Source organism: Hetaerina americana, unplaced genomic scaffold (assembly GCF_022747635.1).
Source record: "Hetaerina americana unplaced genomic scaffold, ioHetAmer1.1.p SCAF_3, whole genome shotgun sequence".
In the NCBI taxonomy this organism is placed as follows: domain Eukaryota; kingdom Metazoa; phylum Arthropoda; class Insecta; order Odonata; family Calopterygidae; genus Hetaerina; species Hetaerina americana.
Genome location: NW_027286874.1, coordinates 85,878,414 through 85,900,898, shown reverse-complemented (window position 1 = coordinate 85,900,898; position 22,485 = coordinate 85,878,414). Strand labels below are relative to the sequence as shown.

Genomic DNA, 22,485 nt, shown 5'->3' with positions numbered 1-22,485 from the left:
AAAGTGGTAGCACAAGCGAAGAAACAAGCTTAAAAAGGTTGTTAGTAATAAAAAATTTCATCGCATGCTTTTTACTGTAATTAGAAAAATAATGTTCTATTAAAAATTGCGTATTTTATACTTTACCTGTTTTGATCTGTTTATCTTTAAATGTTGCAGAAATATTAAAGGGACTTTTAATATATGTAGTTTTAACTTAATCAAAACCAATAGCGATAAAACTGGGAAAAAGCTGTACCTGGAAGACAGTCACTATGGCCCAGAGAAGGGAATCAAAGTTCTTTCTGTCGCAAGCAACCGATCCATCATCTGTTTTACTGCAGAATTTGCAACCAAACAGGTTCATCCCAAGTATACTATAAAAACAAAAAAAACAGATAAAGGGTTTTTTATTCTTTTCAATTACACTTAACAAACGGTCACAGAATTGGAACAATGAAATTTTCGTGAATTTTTACTTTTAGTTCACTTGTTTTATCAGAGAGAATTAAAAAAACTGAAGTCCTTTTCTCTTTCTTTTTTAAAAAAAAAAAGAATTCTGGAATATTTTTGAGTTCTTATTTCCCCATCTTCCTTAGGATCTCATGATGAATCTGGGGGCATTCGACACGAGGGAGGATCGTTGGGAGTGAAGAGGATTGAAGCACGTATTTATATATATAAAGGGTAGGCTCAAACGCGGGCATACCCTTTGTGTGATATAAATTGGCGAAGTGTGTGTAATCACCATGCTTGCAAGCGTGTGACACCCCATTCCCTCCCCCCAGTCCCGCTTGTGGCTGGAGGGGGCTGAGGGAAAGAGGGGGCGAGAGAGAGAGCGGGAATCAGTAATTAACTTGCTGCTTGAGTGCACTCTGCTGGCTCTTTGCAGAAGTAAGCGTGATAAACAAAAGCAATCGCGTGGTCAGGTATGGATAAAAAGCGTGTCTTTTTTTCTTTTCTTCCCAAGAGCTTGCTTTGGGCACGGAGGTTTTCGTCTCCAATGCACACGCCTGGGTTAGTCCCTTGCAGTAACAAAAAAAAAAGAAATAAACGCTTTCGCCAGGATATAGGCGCTTGGCGGCGTGATGTGGTGTGTGCAATTCATTGCATTTGGCTTCATTTTTATAATGCGCTGGCATGCTTTATCATCTGTCATTTATAAACGTGTGAACACGATGCATGATGAACATGGAGTGATGGGAATGTTTCATATTTTTTTTTCAATTGCAGCATTGCTGCTTTCTTTTTCATGTTTATGTTTAAGGTGATTTGGTTTAGGTTTTTATTACGGCGCAGTTTCTTTGGTCTGCGTGGTTCCCGGCGTTGCTTGTTTAACAGTGGTCGTTGCTATTTGACCAGGAAAATCGGTTGCCAAGGTATGCTGTAAATATTAAAGTTAATTTTTTTAAGAGTCGGAACTAAAACAGTTGTATGTAAAAATAATCAATCCACATTTATGGTGTCCCAAAGGAACTTTTTTGGATTTCGCTCACCTTCAAAGTTCGTCCCATGCGTGGGTTATAGTAGTTTCTTCCTCTGAGGAGGAGATATATGGGGAAGAAATAGATTAAAAAAAAGAAATGATGAAAACGAGTTCACGTTGAAAAAAGGAGCTTTGGAAGCTATGATGATACGGCAGATGGTACTCGTAAAATACCTGGGCTGTGGCTGGAACAGTTTCCGCGAAAAAAAAGATGTTCGCCATCTCGCGCTTCATCTCGATAGGACGCAAAAGGGTTTCGGGAGGGCGGGGGTGGTGGTGGTGGTAGTGGTCTAAAGAGTGAGGGGAACGCAGGGCGGGAGAGATGCGTTTGGTGGGAGAGCGTTAGCTGGACGGTGGGAAAAGGGTTCAGCGGGGTAACGAGTTAGTCTGCTCTGGAGCCGTGGAAGTTTCGGGGCGAAGGAAATTGAGTGTAAGGGGTTGAATGGAATCCTCCGTGGGGGGAAAGGCTGGAAAACGGAGAGATGCGGCGGAGAATGGTGTGGTTCCCTGTTGGTTTTCGTAGCTTGCGGGAGAAAGAGTAGGATGGAGGAAAGCTGGCGCCGTTTACCTGGATCGTGATGAGTGCCGAAGTTGTCGACATTCGAACGGTTGAATGAGCGAGGTGTGAACAAAACAAATACTACTCGATGGACAGAGAAAGAAAGAGAGAAAGAGAAACACCTAGGATCAAGACGTGTGAAAGGTACTGAAAGAAACGGGGCCGAGTAAGAGGGTTTGAATGCTCACAGTAGAAAGGGCGAGAGAGGGAAGAATAAGGAGTGGACAAGGTAGGAGAGAAATCGAGGTGGAGTAGAAGCGGAGGATGTTGATAAGCGGAAAGGGTGGATGACGAATGTAAGCCAAAGAGAAAAAAAGAGACAGCTGGAAAGAGAACAAAAGGAAGAGTAAAAAAGAAAAATAGAACATAAAAGAAGAATATTGTGAGGAACAAAAGACAATGGGAAGGAGACGAGAAGATGAAAAGAGAGAGAGAGCAGGAGAATGAGGGGCGAGAGACGGATGGCAGAGAGGAGAATGTGAGAGGGCTCAAAGGAGGTGTTGACGCGTAACATTGAAGCAGGAAATCACCCCTTCTCCTTCGAACAGAACGGGAAGAGGAGACCGATTAGAGAAGTAGAGGCGTCATTCAGATACGATTTGATCCATATTTTTTTCGCAGTCAATTGCCTACGCCGTCCTCTCGGGAAGGTGCGCCAAGAGGGAGAGATGGTTAAGGGGACATGAGTGGGCGTAGGCACGCGTACGGGATAGGTATGAGGAGAATCCGGGTCGAAGGGAGAAGGAAGGACGAGGGTCAGGTGTTCAGGATTGGACAACAGAGCGAGATAGAGAGAGATAATATATATTTATATATTATATAAAGAGAGAGCGCTGTGTCGCGCCCGCATTTGTCACCCCTGTCACGCCATTCTAGTTTCCCTTATTCGTCTTCCTGGGTTTCGTCTGGGCGAAATCATGTTGGGCGTCGGTCGACGAGGTATTCGACGGTGGAGGGAGAGATCGATTGGATTGACAGAGAGAGAGAGAGAGAGAGAGATAGAGATAGAGGGCGAGAGGAAGAAGGAGGGTACTGGAGAAAGATATGAAGTGGAGCACATGGTTGGAGTCCGTGGAACTCAATCGGTTATAATAACATTAGCATTTACATTATTTTCCCCTCGTTTCTCGCAAGTTGTTTGCTATGTGCAGGGGAAAAATATACCAATTCCATGGGGTGGGGGTTGGAACTTGAGGAGAAGAGGTCGAGGACTATTGGAGAGTTATCAAAAGAACGGACAACTTGTTAGCGTGGAATAAAGCAGTCGCACACCTAGAATATATCGTAGGGGAGCACGGCTGCGGGTGACGATTTAGTTATAGGCAACGGGAGAAGGTCTCGGGGAAGGAAATATATAGGGTGTAGTTTTTTCATTCTGGGGTGTAGGGATGTACATCTACAGACATACGTATTTATCGGGACGGTTATAAGTAATGATTAATGGGAATAATTTGGAATGTGTTATATTGGGGTTTAAAAAAATATGTTCTTGCATTAGTTTGATGGATTTAAAACAAAATGCAACAGAAAGTTTGCGTTAGTGTTTATTGGGTGCCAGTGAAAATGCATATCACGTGTTGAGAGTTACTTAGTAAAAATAAATTATTACATGTAAACTCATACATTTTCTTTAAAGGTGTAATGTACAGAACGATATGTGAAACTTAATAGAATACTTTCGTCATATATACAACAAACTTATTTTTGTAGATAAGTGGTAATAATAGCCACGTACGCACTTTTCAGACACTCAAAGTCAATATTATGATTCAAATTTTTGCTCAAGTTATTATTTTCATTTAATATGTTCTTCACGAAAGTTTCCTTTGATGTATAGAATTTTTTATACAACTGTTAGAGTTGCAGTTAAATGGGGATGTCAGGAGATATTTAAGGAATTAGTTATTAATGTGAAATGTTTAAGAAGTTAATTATAGTTTAAAAAATGGTTGAGGTTGAATTTTGCTGTAGATGTGACGAGATTTTATTATAAAAACATAAAAATATTTATTGAATTTTAATGCATATATTTATTTACTTAATATTTGATTTAATACCATTGGATTATGGATTTATTAAAATAAGAGGAATTAATTATTTAGGGAAGCGAATTCTAAATCGTGGGTACTTTGTGCAAAAACACCAATTATATGCAGAATCATCTTTAACATAAAATAGTGAATGTGCGACTGATTTCTTCTTTACATCTTCTTTCACGTTAATCAATGGCTATGGCAAAACACCAAACACAAAGGTGTTGAGTATAGAAGAGGTGTTACAAAGCTTGTAGTCGACAAAGAATACCTTGGTGTGGTGGAAAGAGGACGATAAACACGGCACGTAAAGCAAATACTGCAATTATATATATTTATACATACAAGGTATGACGGGGTAAAAATACAATATATCAAATTTTACTTTTACATAAGCCAATAGGGTGTAATTTTGTTGAACTAGCAGATACCTATCTAATAGAGTCAAAATACGTATATGAATTAAAACTATTAATACATGTTCGTATAATTTGCATTGAGTCTTTTAAAAAAATTGGCAAAAAATAAAGAAAAATGAGTATTAAAGCTAAAATTTGAATATTTTTACCACAATAAAACTGTCATTACATTTAAGCGTAATGCTTCTAATGTATTTGAGACCATTGGTTTCTGTTTTACTCATTGATATTATGGTCCAAATTTCACTTGGGTAAAAACATTGATAATCAGGGAATATATTGTTTGTCATGAATTCGATGGGTCGAAGAAATTTTATAAAAGCAAAACGGCTCTTGCATATGTCTCAGACTTGCGCAAAATATTTATGTAAGAGCATTATAGTTTGGAGAATCAGTCACTTAAAGTCAGACAAAGCAAAACTTTTCCCGTAATGTTGGAGCGAAATTTGTAAAAAGACCGATAACTCTTCAATATGCAAAGGAGATGCCCGCTTCATATGCGAACTCAGAATGCACGGCCACCTTCTCGACCCGATCGGGGAGCGGTGCCCGTGACTGCGCTGCATGACACGAGCCACTCTCCATAGACCGTTGATTTTGGTCGGTTCTCCGCTGCCATTTGCTTTCTCCCCAGCTCGTCGAACCATCGTATCCACCATCTAGTGACAACAAATAAACTCATATCCGCTCTGCTTCGTGAAAGGTTTTGTCCCACATACCTGAAGATGAAGATGAAAAGTATGAGGAGGGCGAAGAAGACGGCCACGTTATCCATGGTCCGGAGCATGACGAATAGCTGTCGTCTAAGGTTAGGCATGAACCGAACCAACTTGAGGATCCTTAGTAGACGGAAGGTACGGAGGACAGAGAGGCCGGAACTGCCACCCTTTTCACCGAGGAACGTCTGGCACAGCTCGACGACGCTACGCGATCACGGAAGAACACGAAATATATTCCTCCAGAATTAAGATCCCAGGATAATCGACAAAAGTTATGAATTCCTTCGAGCTACGGAGAACTTAACAAGGTTATAATTGCTCAAATAGGACACGAATACAATCACTCTTATATCATCAAGTCATCTAAATACTTTGGGTGCAACTGATGGTTAACTACTTAAATTACCTAATCTACGACTAGACATTTACGGAAAAATTATTATGGGAAAAAACAGACAAAGCCAAAAAAATTAAATAATAATAATCAATGAAAAAAAATCGATCAACTTAATCCATAAGTGGGAGCGCGAATGAAATAATTCACAAAAATATTTCAACAGCTATCACACGCTGGTCTAAATCTTATGATTTTCATCCACGTCGCGTTTTACTTTGATTTAGCACCTCCTGTCTTGCATTACGGTAATCATGAATCAGAGATTCTGCTGATCTCATAAAAAGAGAAAATCTATTCAACAGTTAATATCAATAATGCCTTGACTTTCAAGTACTAAGCACGTAACTGGCAAACGCATTACACCAGTAATAATTGTGATGGAAAACACTCGCTCAATTACAATGCAACAATTGCATATTAGCGGATTACTCCGTCAAAAAGTTACTGCCGCGGCATCTCCAGCCGTTTCTTGTAACTCGCTCAATTGTCTTTGTAGGTCTATCTCATTTCTTGATGAAAGCCATCAAGTGTTGTTGTGCTGTTTTGTGTGGTTTAATAGGTAATTCTGAGTTAACTTTATGGCTAATATAACCCAAACGGTTAAAGCTCGTTATTATATGTAGCCGTTAAACGTGGAAGCTGTCACAGATATCTAATTTAATAATAATGAAAACATAGTAATTTAAACCTAATTAAAAATACAAGGTGCCCTACTTCTACAATTGACTTAGTTCTGTTACAACACCTAAAATATTAACCACTGCTCAAAAGATGGAATTTATTTAAATCTTGATCTCACGAAAAAAGTTATTTATGCGTATTTCTCAAATGCCTCTGAATTTGATTAATTATCGGCGTCGCGATAGTAATATTCAAGCATAAATAATCGTTAAAAAGCACAAAAACAGTTTTTATTCTATGTTAAATATATTCAAGGTATTATTAAAACAAAAAGTGTAGGTCTCACCTTAATACCACTATAACACCATCAAAGACGTTGTAGCCATTACTTATGTAACCGAAAGGTCCTTCCGCTGTGATTTTCAGCATCATCTCTACAGCAAATATCGCCGAGAAGACTACGTTGCTCACCTCGACGATTGATGTCAGCCACTCTGGCTGTTGGGAACATTAAAATGCACTGCTTGGTTTATTCAATATTAAAATCAGTTGAGGCCAACCAAATTTATAAATAAATAATTGCAATTATTTGAAGAATCTATTAATGTACATAATAAAATTAAAATCATTGCTCTGTACTTGCAATGGAATAGGAACTTTAATAGTGGCAGAAACACCTGTATCGCCTAAGACAATATTTGGAAAAGTAATGAAACCACATTAAAACAAATTAGCGTGGGAAAGAGGAGGTGACTGAAACTTTCTATTTGGAACCAATCGAATCAACTGTCGAACGGTGAACAAATATTCACTTCAAAGGATGATGGGTCGTATATAAGTGGAGAAAATGGCGATTAGCTATGGTCAAATTTATATGGATGACATAATTTCTTATTGACGAGAAAGCAGACAACGAATTTTATTTCTTTGAGGCAAAGTTTTGGTTCCAACGAACGGTGAGTGTCATGGTGCCTCCGATGCACTGCTTTCACCAGTCCACACTGCACACTCACTGTGAGTCCACTGTAAGAGCGGATTCTATTCTCAATGATTTGACTTTGGTGCGAAAGAAAGGTGACTAAGCCAGTAAGAACCGATTAATGGGCACACGACACTTGCGAGGAGTTAAAAGTCTGTACAATGCCTACGTATTTCGTACATGGGTCACGCTTGTTCTCAAAGGGTAGTCCCCAATTACGTTCACGATCAGGGATGAAAACAAAAGGGTGGGAAACGAAGAATATATCAATCTGGGAGGAAATAGTAGCATCAATTATTGAGGGAGGCAAACTGATGGCCTGCATCATTTGCACCATTAGGAATAATAGATGCGTAATTTTGAATGGGTACAAAATTTTATGAATGGGAGGAAGTGTTGGTTGGTAACCCTACGGCAGTTTTCCCTCTGCTATGGCTAAAAAAAAGTTTGAAACTTGCAGCCAGTTCATAGTCTCAGAAACTAGAGATCAAACAATGGGACGACTTAGCAAACACCACGAAAACAAATTCCATTCTGAACCCATTAGATCAATCGCAAGCCGCATTAAAAAAATGAAACACATCGATTCGATTGAGTGCGTCCAAGAAAAAAATATATCCTTGATCGCTTCCACAGGATTCCGAGACCGTGGACTCGTCACGCTCACCTGGTTGTGGTACTCGATCCCCATGCTCAAGGTGTTGACAAGGATGGCCATGAGGATACCCTGCTGGAAGTACTTATGCTCCACAAACTTCCTCACGGCCATCTGAATCTTTTTGAGTACGATGGCGCAGCAGTTCCTCCTCTTCTTCCGTTTCTGGTGGTGGCGGTGGTCATAGTAGTGGCGGTGGTGTGACCTCCGGCCGCGGACGTCGTCGAATTCATCGAATTCATCGCCCTCCTCGCTCTCGTCCTCCGAGTAGTCCTCGTCGTACGACTCGCTCGTCCAGTCGCTCGACTCCCCACCGTCGTCCTCGTCATCCGAGGACTCCGAGGACTCCGTGAAGGTACCATCGGAGTCCTCGTCGTCGAACTCCGCCCCGTCAGCACCACCCTCGCCGCTGTTCCGGAGGGCGATGGCCAGGGCCGGCGCTGACACGTGCCGCTTCTCCCCCTTGCTCAACGACGAAAAGAAGGTGTGCACGCTGGCGGTGTCCAAGGCCAACTGGGTGGGGAGCGCGGCGCTCAGGGCCCCGCTCAGGGCCAGGAGTTCCTGGCAGGTCATGGATGTGGGCCTGGAGCCGTAGGCGGGTGGGATCCCTGGAGACGCATCTGGTGGCTGACCCTAGGGATGGGGTGGAGAGCGCGGGAGGTTTTATCGAATGCAATGGCGGTGAAAATTCATGTCAGCCACCGACATGGTGATCAACACGAGCGTTGCTTTTGTTACGGGTGAGCACTGAGCTCACCCCAACATATATATCTTAGGGCGCGAGAAATCCGTGGACTCGATTCCTTTGTATTTGCCGTCATTCGGATGCCGAAGAAGTTTTATCGAACAGAATACCGCACTGCTTGAATTTTTGAATGGGGTTATTCAAAGGCATCACTCGGGAACCCGATGCTATATGTGAAATATTCTCCAATCAACATGCTACGAAATCGCCTAGTCAATAATAAAGCCATTTTCGACCAACACGACTACTGCAACCTGGCCTCGAGTCTAACTTTTATCAAGCGCAGCAACACTCAGTAGCATTTGACATGAGTGAACTAGTTTAACAGGTAATAATCAATCTTTAAATTAAAATGAATATTTATATGTCAACAGGACTCTGCAATGAACCATTTTATCATTTTTTAAGTCATACCTTTACGACTTGCCCTCGGGATTACTTGTACAACACAAGGAAGGGCTAGAAATCTGTAAATCGCGAACAATCGACGTGTTTTTTGTTGGGTTTGGTGTGTTTTCAGTTTTATTTTAAATGTGCATTTTGCATGATCCAGAGAACCGAAGAGTGGAGCAAATAATGTGAAAATTCTCAACCAACTTGAAGGTTTAATATTTGCAATTTTCTTGTGTAAATACAGTAGTTTCCTGTAGTATAAATCGCTTAAATTTCATCACTCATCTTCCCGATCCATGACTCTAAGCATCGTCAGGTACAACTACTCATAAGTAATTGACTGTTAAAAGGAGGAAGTCATTTTATTTGCCTTAGCTCTCTATGGAATAGACCGAGGTCATCGAGAACCTCGGCAAACTTCAGTGTATCCGATGCCTTGGTCTGAAACCTCGTTCTCGGCCTTTTCGTAGTACTACGGCTAGGCAAGTCTCACTCCCGGATCCTACCCGCCCCATATTCCGTCGGTAAAGCCGTCACAACACCGAGTGGGATACGTGGGTAAAGTACACCGAGTTTCGAAGCTAGCACTTTTGCGTGATCTGCACAACTCTTTCGAGCACCCATAGCCTCCTATTCGATTCCGCCAACATCCATTTATTCTTTCACCCCTCCACCACAACTCGACTCACCACTCCCTGCAGGGGGACCTGGAGTGTAGCGGCCGCCGGCTGCGCCACGGGGACCTGCCACACGTTCCCGTCGCCCGTCTGCGTCATCTTCTCGCTCGAACATACGTTCTTAGCCTCCCCGGGCGGCGGGCCCGTCGAGCCGAGGGACCCGCGCCTTTGGGCCCCCGTTCCGTCGTCGTCGTGGAGGAGCACCACGTCACTGAACATGACGCTGCTGCGGCGGCGATGCGATGGCACGGGGCTCAGGAGGGAAGTAGAGCCCTGGGGATTAGTGAGAGGAGGGCATGGTCCATCCGGAAAATTCCAATGGCAGCAGTTACACTGATAAACCCCATTAAGCGAACTATAGTCCGTCTGGATTAGTCTAAATGGGTAACGTACACACCCACTAATCCAATGGTCATGCGTGCTGTGTTAAATTGAGGTAGAATGCAGATAGGGCACAGTGGGCTCGCATCTCCTTCCAGAAAGGGATATACTTCAACTACACAAGTTCTTCCATTGGAGAATGACGTATTTCATGAAAAATGTGAATATTAAAATCTTTCTCAAAGTAGACCTTTTCCCTATTAGCCCTCCATCAAAATTTATCAATGCTCAATAAAAAATTAATTTACTTGAAAATCTGAAAAAAGAAATGCTACCAATCTATCCTGCTTGGAAGTTACAGTCATCATTTGTGAAAATCATCGTATAAATAAAAAAATTGAAAGACCAAAGGTGGTATTTAATAAAATACAGGAAAATGAAGAAAATATTTTTTAACTCGACAGTAAACTTGAACTTACCACTTAGTTGAGAGTTCACTATTGCATGATTGAATTATTTTTCAACCAAAAACTGAATCCGGATCGAATGATGAGAATATCTCAACAGGGATATAATTTTGACCGATGAAGAGGGATAAAAAAGTGAGCTCGTTAGAAAAATATAATTTTAATGGCACCTGCGTGACTTTCGTGTCATCGGAAGTCCTCACCTCTCCGTTGCCCTCCCACCCGTTTGAGATGGAGGGTACCCTCAGGAGACCGGGTCGCCGTGGGCTGGCCAGCAGCTCCACGTCAGAAACCTCCGGGCTGGCAGTGGGGGCGTGAAGGAGGCCGTCCCCGCCGCCGACGCCCCCGCTCCCACCCCCGCCGCCCGCGTCTCCGTCTCCACCGCCGCCGCCGCCGCACACCCCACCCATCACCACGACGACGGGCGGGGGCAGGGTTCCCTGGGGGCCGGGCGGGGGGAGGACCGGGGGCCCAGGGGCTTCCGTCCCCCGCCGCCTCCGCCTCCTCCCACGGTGGTGCCTCCGGCAGTGCACCCCCACGCCCCCGGGGTCCTGCTTCTCCTCCTTTTCCTTCCTATTCCGGTACTTATAGATGCGGTACTTCTTGATAAGCTTACGCTTGCCGCGGCGCCACAGGTGGGCGATGTACTTGACGATCTCGGCATAGCACGTCGACGGCTCGGAGTTGTTGGTGCTGGCGAGGGTGGAGGTCGAGTGAAAGCGCGCTCTCTCCATCCGCATGCGCTCCATCTCGCGCTTCTTCGTCTCCGAGAACTGAGTAGCGATGACCACGAGGCACAGGTTGATCATGAAGAAGGATCCGATCTGGAAAAGACGGAGAGTCACGCATTGACAGAGGGGGTCGCGCCTTTTGACGCTGGGCCACGCTTTGATGTAGCCTCTGAAGAAGTTTATGGCATACTATATAACAGTCTCACGCTTAGGAATGCTAGGTTTGTACTGTTGGAAATTACTATTATATATTGGGATGGCAATTGACAGCTAAGGTCATTTACCCCACAAAGGATAGATGGGTAATTTGGTAGAGGTAGGATACTCGGAGATAGAAGGAGGGGTGGAGAATGAACCGGAGGCGACGTTATTCTACTCCTAAGGAAAGATCCCAATGGGGGTCCAATATTTAACGTCCCATCAGACGGAAGTCTTACTCCTCTTGAAGTACTCTCCATGTGGCAATCCAAGTAGGAATCGGGATATCACTGTACAAACCTGTCTCCTCCACGATTGGAACCCGGGTCCCCAGGGTGGAAATTCACTAAATTACCCACCGAACCATTCCAACCCTCGGTTTGTTATATTATCCTTCAACAATGTGTAATCACTGCTAGTGTACCCCATAGCTATATTTTCAAAGCCCTCTTACTTTTGCCCATTGAGTGAACTTCTACATGAATATAATGCATGGATCTCGTATTTTGATACTTACCACAATCAATAGGACGAAATAGATCCAGTCCCAAAAGGAATGGGCGTCTTGAATGTAATACATGATGTCCGTCCAGCCTTCGAGACTGATAACCTGTAACCAAAACACAAAAAATATAAAATTCCATCCAAGTAGTTTTTGTCAACAATCCCTTATCCAACTGAAATCCGTTTTATAATTACCACTTAAATGTTTTGAGGCAAGAAAAAATTAAGCACCGTATTACAAAATTTGAGATTTCCTTGTATTTTTTTTGCCTTTTATAGGATTCACGGAAATATATCCGCGAAGGCTGAGAAAAGGGCATTATCGGGTAACACACAAAATGTTTTCCAATTTCCATAAAAAGCTGGTGAGACGGTCAAATCCTTCGATAACTGTTCATTGCCACTCAATTGGAAATTTTTATATACTCTTTCGGAATTATTAAAGTCATTTTCAGTCTCAGATCAAGCAATGGACCATATAAATTCAGAATTCTTAACCAGCTTGGAAATGATCAATTGTTCTGCATTGCTCGCAGTAAGAGTTGACTGGTATTACTAACTTTGAACATAGAAATTGTCTTAAAACAGATAAATCAGGATTTTACATGCATACTTTCCCTATTCAGTTGAATTTCAATGTTATAGTTTTGCAGAGTGAATTACTTCTTCATTTAAATATATAATCCTACCATTGTTCATTAATATATTAAAAGAGCCATTGAAAGCATTTTTATTTCCATTCTCATTAATACATGACTAATGGTTTAAAAGTATAGTTCAGTTCGACGCAAAGTCTTATGTTGTTAGTTAATTGGTTGAATTCATGGTTTTCTTCGTCATATGTAGAGTGTGGCATAGAATGCTTTATTGATACACTCTTTTTGAGCATTTTAATTGAAAAATTCCATTTTGGAAAATATATTTCCGACATAACACTTGGATATCTTTCACCTCGGTAAACATTTTTTTTACCCAACATACATTTGCTTATAGTATATATCTTTAATGTTTATGAATATAGAATGCCTGGAAATGGAATAGAAATGACTCATAGAATAAGTATGTATTTTACGATCCTTCATCGGATTTCTTAATTCAAAGATTTTACTATAATCATGTAGCCAGGTTAAAATGTTGAAATTCATTTCTATAAATTTACTAAAATGTTTCATGGAATTTTACTTAATTAGTTCCTCAAAAATGTTTCTCAATAACTATTATTAAAGATGAATTTAGGTCTAAATTTGGCATTACATTTCGGATGATAACCCCGCTTGGTGGAATAATGCAAACCGAAATAGATCAAGTTTAGCCGAATTATTCGCAAAATTTTCAATAGAATTGGCATGATGTTCTAAGTCTCCACGGGCGGGAAAATATTCAAATATGTGTCTTTGATATTATTTTCAAACGTTAAACAAATTTGCTGAACCTGAAGTAAAGTAATACTTCTTTCGTCACTTTCGAATTAATCTGGGGAAATACTTTCGTGGGATACCAAAACCAAATCACAGTCTTCAGACCCAATGTATACTTGACAAATGAGGGACTTTACCGCATGACCAGTGATATTCATGCATTCAAGGTAATAGGCGAGGTAATATCTTTTTTCGTTGGCCACTGTTGTTTATAGTGAGATACGAAAAATCATTCAGAATCGTCTTGGTAGAGCTCTTCCATACATCGCCCAGATTTGGTCGCAGGACCCTTAGGTGAGCAGCCGAGTGTTCTACCCACTAATATACCACCCTTACATACGTGGATGATTTAAAAAACACGCGCTACATTTTAAAAATTCCCGAAAGAAAAGTGCCTTCCTCACAAAATGTGGAAGCAGCAGCTGAACAGCACAGTAGCGAACTTTATTAACATTTATTATTAATTATTCATATTATTATATTAATAACAGTTATTTGCTACTATCGTTTCAAAATTATTTTAGATGCATTTTTTTAGGCTTTATTTGCGTTACTGCACATTAATCTCTGGATCTAGCATCAGTGATTTTCTCTTTTTAATCAATCCATATTACTGGATACATGCGGTTTATTTTCCTTAACTATATAATTTAATTAACACAATCTTTCCCTGTCATAAACCACTAATTTTCGGAGGTGAGCGGTAGTTAGCCTGAATGGATACTTCACCGGCACGTTAAACTCAAATTATCATAGACTTAAATCGGCATACTCCTACTAAACAGATTCGAACTTCACAATTCTTCTGGATTTTATATCACAGCATTATGGTAAATATAACTCAAATGAGAGAATAATGAGAACTTGTAATTGATACCATTCGTTTACCTTAATTATTGTTCCAAAATTTATCTTTAACCTCTATTGAATATTATAATCAACCAATTTATGCTTCAATTTTTTTCATTTAATCAGTAATTTTTCTTATCAACGTTGATTTGCGTACAAACTGCTTTTCTTTACTTGGCTCATACTTTTATAAAAATAACTATGAATTTAAAATAAGCTTTTGAATATGAAATATGAATAATTGTTACTTTTCATGCACACTATTACTGAATCGCCTTTGAAATAGTACATTAGATATGATTTTGCAATTTGATTTAATTCGCAAAGAAATATTTGATTGACTGAGTATGAATTAATAGGAACAAGTTCGTGTGATAAACAGTTAACATATCAATATAAAATTCTCACGTTATACCCACAAGGGAATAAATATCTATTTATTACGATTGTATTGTTGATTCTATACTATACTGATCACATAAAATGGTGATATGCAAAATACTGTTCATTTTTTTACCTTAACTTATTTATTAGACGTATTCGTACTCGTCCATTTACGCAGATTTATTACTCTCATGGATCAAATGAAGGCAAGTGAAAGCAAGTAGAGATAGAGGGGGGCGGATTGGGCTTCCCTTACCAGGAAGATGGCGACCCAGGCGAGGCCGATGTTGTCGAAGGAGATGGCCCCTTGGAAGGGATTATTCCCCTGCGGCTTGCACTCGCTGTAGTACTGGTTCCAGTTGATGCAGGTCACGTTGGAGATGGCCGCGGCCCCGCCGGACCCCGCGGACGCGGCGGGTGCCGGGGACGTGGCCGAGTGGCCCTGGGGGCTGGGGATGGCGGAGCCGTTGCACGTCATCTCCCCATCCTTCGTCGGCGGCAGGTCGGAACAGGTGTGCATTCCGTTGTCGTCCGGCCGGGAGCAGATGTAGTCGCGGTCCTGCTCTTGGTAGCGGTAGTACGAGGCGAGGGGCCTGGGCGTCCCAATCATTCGGGTTAGTGAGCGGAAGAGGGACAAGCGCGATGGAGAACATGCCACGAGAGGGAAATATTTCGGTTATATTCAATCTTGCACACACACCCACATGAAGACGTAAAAGCGCACAGCCACACACGCACACACACACATCTCTTGGGTTCGGACTGAAAAATATCGAAATACCCCGGGCCGGAAGACGCACCCTATAATTAATAAAGGTTAGCGTTCTTGTCAGTTGGCTAACACGTAACTACACCCTATCTTGAGCGCGAATTTGCGCGGAAAAAAACAGTACATGGGTATTGATATTAATGTGCTATTCAACTTCTTTTCAAGATTTATAATAAGTAAAATGATGCCAAGTGAATTATTTGCAAATGAGCAGACGGTATTTGGTTCTCGGTTAATTATTTCTGCATGATTTGAACGTATATTCAACCATCGAGAAAAATAACACAAGAGGTCACGAGTTCGTAAGAATGCCAGCCTTTCAAGCTGCGTTGTTGAGTCTCCGGTAGCTTTTCTACTAACTATCTACTAACATGATCTTTTCACCCCTATTCGCTACGCATTCCGAAAATATCTATGGAAATTACTGTCTCGCTACATAAATAGATATTGTTAATTAGTACTAAGGAAACTTGCAAAAACATTGACCACGTAATTCCCTCACTGAGGATCCTGCCACCATGGAGACATCTCCCTAGCTCAACTCCCTCGTTTTGTACTTGACTTTCCACATCTTTTGTATTGCCCTTTTTCAGTATTTCATTGGTTTAAGAAAAACGATACATAAATACTCTTAACAAAGAGGAAAAGATTCTCTCACGGAAGGTCTATTATGTTTCTTTCATTGAAAATGCGCTTGAAACTGTGGCAGTGAGGACGAAAAAAGGATGAAGTAACGCTTTATCGCACATATGAATATTCAAACTTTTCCCCTTCTCCTTGACACAAGTAATTGCAATTCAGTCATTTACATCCTTTTTCTATTCAAGAGCAGTAGAGAAGGTCTGGTTAATTTCACGAAAGTGAAGAGTTTATCTCGTCAGTGGGTATCATAATTTCCTGTGATGGTTTGTCATATAATTTCAGCGCCCTTGAAATGTACGGCACAAGGAATGCATTTTGTATGAAACCAAACCGGACTGCATCCAGTGGAATCTAATCACCGATTGATATCGTAAATCACGAATTCAAATGACGTTTTTAAAAATTGGAATCCGTCCGATCTGACTTGAGAGGGGAAGTGATTGGTATAGTGGCGTGAGGCAAATTTAACAGAAGGGAATGCATCATTTCCTAAGCAAATTTCCAAGATTACTTCCACCCTTACATTTTTGTAATTATTTTTATTTTGAACGTGCCTACTTAATACTCAAAGTATTTGAAATATTTGTTGGCATTCAAATAGGCAGAGAAAAGTTTAATTTAAAATAAATTATAAAGCAAATTTATATGAAATTACGATTTAGATTTTGACAATTATATACAGTATATGTCATAAAATCGAACGGAGGTGCCATGATTTGTATCATTAAATTATAAGACGATATTTGAAAGCTGTGTATGCAGAACGTACGTAAGAATGAGTTGCCATGTGATTCATACTCGACGACTTAATGACACGAAAGAGATCTTAGGGAATGATGACCGCAGCGGTCCACTACACTCTATCATCTTCAGGTATACTGTACGTAGTAAATATGGTATTGTGTAATAAATCATGCCATATAAAAATATTTTCTTACGCGGTGGAGTACTAATCTTTTTTCCTGTATCCATTCATCGGCATGAGCTGTCAAAAAGTATCAGTCTCAACCATAAGCTACGGAAGGGGCATTTTTCAGTCTGGTCGGATTCAGAAAGAAATTAAAATTTGAGAATATTGAGGTATTGCAAGTATTATTGCAAGTAATACTCGGCATCATTTATGTTTAAATAGTCAAGAAATTATAAATAACGACATTTTTTCATTCATAAGAATTCACTAAGCACATTCCTATTACTGTGTTTTCTTCATATCAGTTAAATTTATCAAAACCACACTCTCCTGAGCACATTTTAGCGCGTAAAAATAATTAAATGCGATGAAGATAAGTAGGAATCGAGCATGGTCTGGAGTTTTAAATTTGACGAGATATTATTAATTAGCTTAACAATTTGTATTTCATAGACTTAAAAATGAGGCTTTGATCTGCAAGAAAGAAAGGAGGTAGAATAAAAAAGGAAGGTCTCTTCAGGGAAAATAGAATAAGAAAATATTATTTTCATTGACATTTCTGTCTTCTTAATTGCGGATGCCTGTGTCGACCAAATTAATTCCCATTTTCTTTGGCTCATAAGGCCTCCCATTGTGTTTTTTCATTGGGGAGGAGAGAGAAGAAGGGATGGCCAGGGAACGTACGACGGGGGGATGTTCTTTCATTCTAGTATTTTTCTTTCATCCCCTCTCTCTATATGACGATGGGTTAAATGGAAGAAGGGACCATTTGGTCTCAATTTCGCCCAAATAAAGACCATTATCTATCTATCTATCTATCTATCTATCTATCTCTCATTCCATTCCATTTTTATTCTCCCTCCTTTCTTTTATTCTTCCTCGAATCTCCTTGACTGCCGCGAAGGAATATTTTGTGTGCGTGGGCTCGCCGAAGCAAGCGCATCATGAAATGGGTATTTTCCTATTTCGAACATTTTTTTGACTAACCTCCGGTACAGTTCTTAAAGCCTAAGTTAATTAGATAAAACTTGACACCTTACTCTAAACCTACTATATTATTCCGTATACTCCTTACCTTTCTTCATTCCATTCTAAATGCCTATTCTTTCTCTCCTCCTACCTCCCATGCCAAAAATTCTTCCCTCTATCGCAGTTTGCAGCATTTCATCGCCATCAAAGTTTTCACTGATATTTTATAAATATTCCTACTCAATATCTAAATCACATCCTAATTGTGAAAGCTTCTTTGCCAAATAAAATTCTTATTCTGATGCCTCTACTACTCTGAACGTCTCGGCCCGAAATACTTCCAAGATCGGTAAACTGTTACACCGACTAATTTTTCCCTCCAATTATAACATTTATTTATTTTTCCTTCTCCTCAAAAACCTCACATACTTTATTATGTTTTCCTTGAGTTTCATGCCATACCTACTGCATGCCTAAACCGTGTGTTCATATGGTTAGCCCATTTCTCCAGCAGAACTCTATTACTTCCTCTTCGCGGTCATCCCCTGTCCCTAGACTGTAGTCCTCTACCCCACACCATCTCTCTCTTCACTAACCTCCTATGCTCATAATCCTTGCTCCTACATTTTTTTCAATACATTGTCACCCATTTCTTGCTCTTTTCCCCTCCACTGTATTTCACTCTACAAGACTATTGCTCCAGTAATCCCCGGCATCCTTCCAAGCCATAAAATATCTATAATCCCTCTTTCTATCTCCCGCTTCATTTTCTAATTTCCCTTTCCTCAATATCGTCCTACCACAATAAGTCCCTATTTAGTTTGGCCCCCTAATTCCTCTTCTTATTCACTGCTACTGGCTATTCTGCTTGTCCAGGTTTTCTTTTGCTGATGACCGCGGGAGCCCTTCCTCTCCCGAAGACGGGAATGACAAACGTCCCTGGGTCCCGTTGCTTCCAGAATGCATATCCATATGTGTTAGCCATAGACTCTAGGGATAAAGGATTGTGGTAGTTTCCCGTTGCCTTCCTCAATAGAGCTTTTAGCGTAAAAGCATCACTCAATAGCTGCCCACTGGGGTCAGACATCATTGCAGCCACCGCACTGAGGAACAGACACTGAGCTGATTACCTTTCTTGAGGCACCTACCCTTCAGACTTTCTGGTATGTGTGAACCTATTAGGAGTAAATTATCACTTCTCTCACCAGCATGGCTCTGGCGGTCATCAGAACGCATAAGCCCATACAGCACGTTAAGGTAGAAGTAAAATATGACGGTTCAATGCAATAATAGTATTACTTTATTGTCTTCACAGAGGATTTAGATCATTATTTCATATTTGTTTGTTTTTTTTGTAAAATAAATATTTCTTGAATTTGACGCTTTTATATATGTTCTTCAAGTCATTTTTTCCTCTTTCCTTATTTGGATTTGCACAACGGCTTTATTGTTGCTTTACGACATGATCTGGGTTTCTCGAATTGTAATGTTTGATGTGACACTAAATAATTTTCAGTATCTGTATTCGTGAATGCATTCTTCGGGAGGTATTTGCTATTCTTCCCTCTCACTCTTCAATCTAGGTGGTAAAATATGAAAGTACATTCTTCTAATTATTCCACGCAAACATCACTCCTTGCACAGGGATAGTGGAGACGGCAGAGGGGAATTGGTCACTTTTTACATCTACAGCTATAAAAAAACACGGGCGCCTACCCCCAAGTTTATGAGCGTTTCCAACTAATTTACTAATCAGGAGAGGATTTATTTTATGGAACCTGAATCTCTCGGAGCAAGTTCGTTCTCTGTTCGAAGTACTATTCCAAGTGGGTGGGAGGTGGTGGGGAAGGATGGATAGATGCAGGAGAGAGAGGATTTCGGGGGATGCCGTGGGGGAGGGGTGAGTGGGAGGCGAAGGGCAGGGAAAGGGATAAGATAGAGGGGTGATGCTGGAAGGAGAAAAGAAACCTGGGGGGAGGTGGGAATTCGAGGCAAAAATAACGGAATCGATAGCTCCAAGGGGTGGTGGGAATAGACCGCGGGAGGGGACCCCCGCAGACGCATCCCTCGGTCGCCGCCGCCTCCCCCGACCGAGGTCACCTCGGAGGCTGCGCCTCCGACGGGGTGAGGACGACGGGGGAAGGAGGGAAGCCGAAGCATGGAGAAGGAGAAAGATTCATTCGATCTCTCAACCGAATTTACTCTCCTTTAGATCCTTATGGATAACCAGCGAGAGTGATTATGCATTTCAGTTAATTGTTCACGCAAATGATTTGTGGAGTTCTATTAAGGAGATTCAAATAAGTTTTGATTGAAAACATGAAATGCATTCTCTTTTAGAGTTTACCGTAGGAATCAAAGAATTTATTACGGTTGAGGAGCAGGAAGTCTGGCGTCATATTAGTGCCATGAAGTAATAAACAAAGTCATTATCGCCTTGACTAACCGATATGAAGCTCGTTTTAATTTTTTTAATCAAATAGTTTTAAACTCTGTCGCCTACGGTCAAGAGAGTAGCGCCTCCAAGTGGAATGATCAAAAACTGTCATTAACTTATGATTTACCGAATAAAATCTTTGATTATTGCTTTGGAAACGTAATAGTTAAAACTTTGAGAATCATGTTGAATGTACTTCCTCCTTTGAATTGAAACTCAGACAATCAGAAGTTTCAACATAATTTCTAGCTCTGATTGAAAAAAAAATTAGTTACTGAATAGATATAATGAACTATTTGGGATTGGAAATGAATTAATTTGATAAACGTGAGTTTCACTTTTCCCTTTTGTTTGTGTTGATATAGATTATCTATGCAGTATTATCTGACCCAAGGGTCGTATTATATGCTAAGATAACATTACTTATCAATAATATACTCGTACTCGTATTTATCTATATACATACTCGTCTACCTACAAAAGAAGAATCGTTCTTTCTAATTTTTTACAATGAAGGGTTACGCAACCTAGAATTAAGCACTAAATGGTAATGGCTGGAATAAAATCTAAAATTCCAGTGCCACAAGTTTTAGGCTAGACAAGTTTCTTTTCCTTTCCTACGGGACATCATCAAAGAAAGTTGCAATTATTATGTTGACATCTTAATTTACATTGCAATGGGGTGTTTGTGGGGGAAATGATTTATTATAAAATTCTTAATTTTTTTCATGCCTAAATCTCCATACTCTTTTCAATAACTGCAACGATTTTTGAATCAATGATGACTATAAGATCGAGGAACGAGAGCAAAGTTCACTCGTGTCTGGTTTCTGTTCTTGATTTACCACGTTTTTCAAGGCATTGGCCAAGATTTTTGACGTCGTATCGATCCGAAAACGTTTCCCGAGGTCGGTTAGGGACTTGGGTCAGACATGGAACTATTTGAGACGTGGCCTTCAGACGAGATTCCTCTTAAAGATAACTGATTCAAAACGATTGACAAATTTTTCGTGTAATTGTTGATATTGTCTCGTCAGTGTAAACTGTCTACAATCTGAGACTTTTTTGTTGCTATGATGGAAGCAAGGAATCGCCATCACACCGGGTATGAATTTCAAATCAAATGATCTTAATCTACAAACGTTGATGGAACTGCGTTTTTCTAGTTATGGATTTCGAGCGTTTGTCTGGAATATTTCTTGCCATTGCGCTCTCATGTAAGGCATGCATTTAAAATATTTTTCTCTCTGACTTCACTACCACCAGAAATATTCGTAGATTCGTGGATTTACAAGAGGATATGTTGAACTGGTAAGAGATACTTGGCAATTTACTTGTTGATCCTAAATGCTTATTAATTTACCGGGTGTCGGAAGTACAAATTCAATTTGTAGTGGTGAAAATATGGGGCTGAAGAACTCTTAAAAGAATTCTCTAAAGAAAATTTGGCTACTGCGGTATCGCCGATCCTGGTGTTTTTCATAAAAAAATATGGCGAAGGAAGAAATATATTTAAATCTTGCTTTTCTAATTCGGCACTTTTAGTTTCAAACTTTGTTTTAGTTTCAACAATTACGCCATCACGTTAACTTTCTTTTCTTAGTTGTTTCTCGCAAATCTGGCGGTTATGCTTTACAGTTAATTGCTTTATTTAGTTAGCATAACTCTGATGGATTTCTAATATTTGTCGTGCATTCCGAATCAGGTTGAACTAATGTCTAACCGGTGAATTTTTTTCTCGACCCATTTCAATGACTCCACGTTTCATCCAATTGGGAGCATAGTATTCTTATAATATTTTTGCTCATGTGACTCACCTGTTGCGAGTAATTTCATTCAATATTTCGACCGCGACGGAATTGGAGGAATCAAAACGTTAAGCACATCTCAAATGATGCATAAAAAATGTAAGGCACATGCCAGAGCTGGTTATTTTCTGTTTTTTTTACTGAATAAATTGAGAAAAAGGAATCTTTCGTGGCAATTTATCCGTGAACATTAAATGCCGACGTATTCATTGAAGAACTAAGATTATTTACATTTGATTTAAACCATTTTACCACGGTATTAATTGATTAAGAGAGAAGTTGGTGGATACATTTTTGTAAAATGATCAGTGCAAAAAAAAACCTCGACTGAATTCCGTTTATTCTTTCAAGAGAAACGATCCAAGCCATCTAAAATGTTGGAGCGCCAGAACTGGGTCATCCACATTCGGTCACAC

The 22,485-nt window shown here is 40.4% G+C and overlaps 1 protein-coding gene across 1 annotated transcript in view; it reads right to left on the bottom strand.

The window, feature by feature from the left end:
- The window catches only part of Ca-alpha1T (Ca[2+]-channel protein alpha[[1]] subunit T), a 117,711-nt gene that overhangs the window by 47,489 nt on the left and 47,737 nt on the right, over positions 1-22,485 (bottom strand). The window contains exons 6-12 of the mRNA XM_071587903.1: positions 14,791-15,127; positions 11,897-11,989; positions 10,654-11,274; positions 9,675-9,935; positions 7,860-8,480; positions 6,560-6,711; positions 5,196-5,399 (exon numbers count right to left, since the gene is read on the bottom strand). Coding sequence (XP_071444004.1) covers positions 5,196-5,399; positions 6,560-6,711; positions 7,860-8,480; positions 9,675-9,935; positions 10,654-11,274; positions 11,897-11,989; positions 14,791-15,127 — 2,289 coding nt within the window. The remainder of the gene's footprint in view (positions 1-5,195; positions 5,400-6,559; positions 6,712-7,859; positions 8,481-9,674; positions 9,936-10,653; positions 11,275-11,896; positions 11,990-14,790; positions 15,128-22,485) is intronic.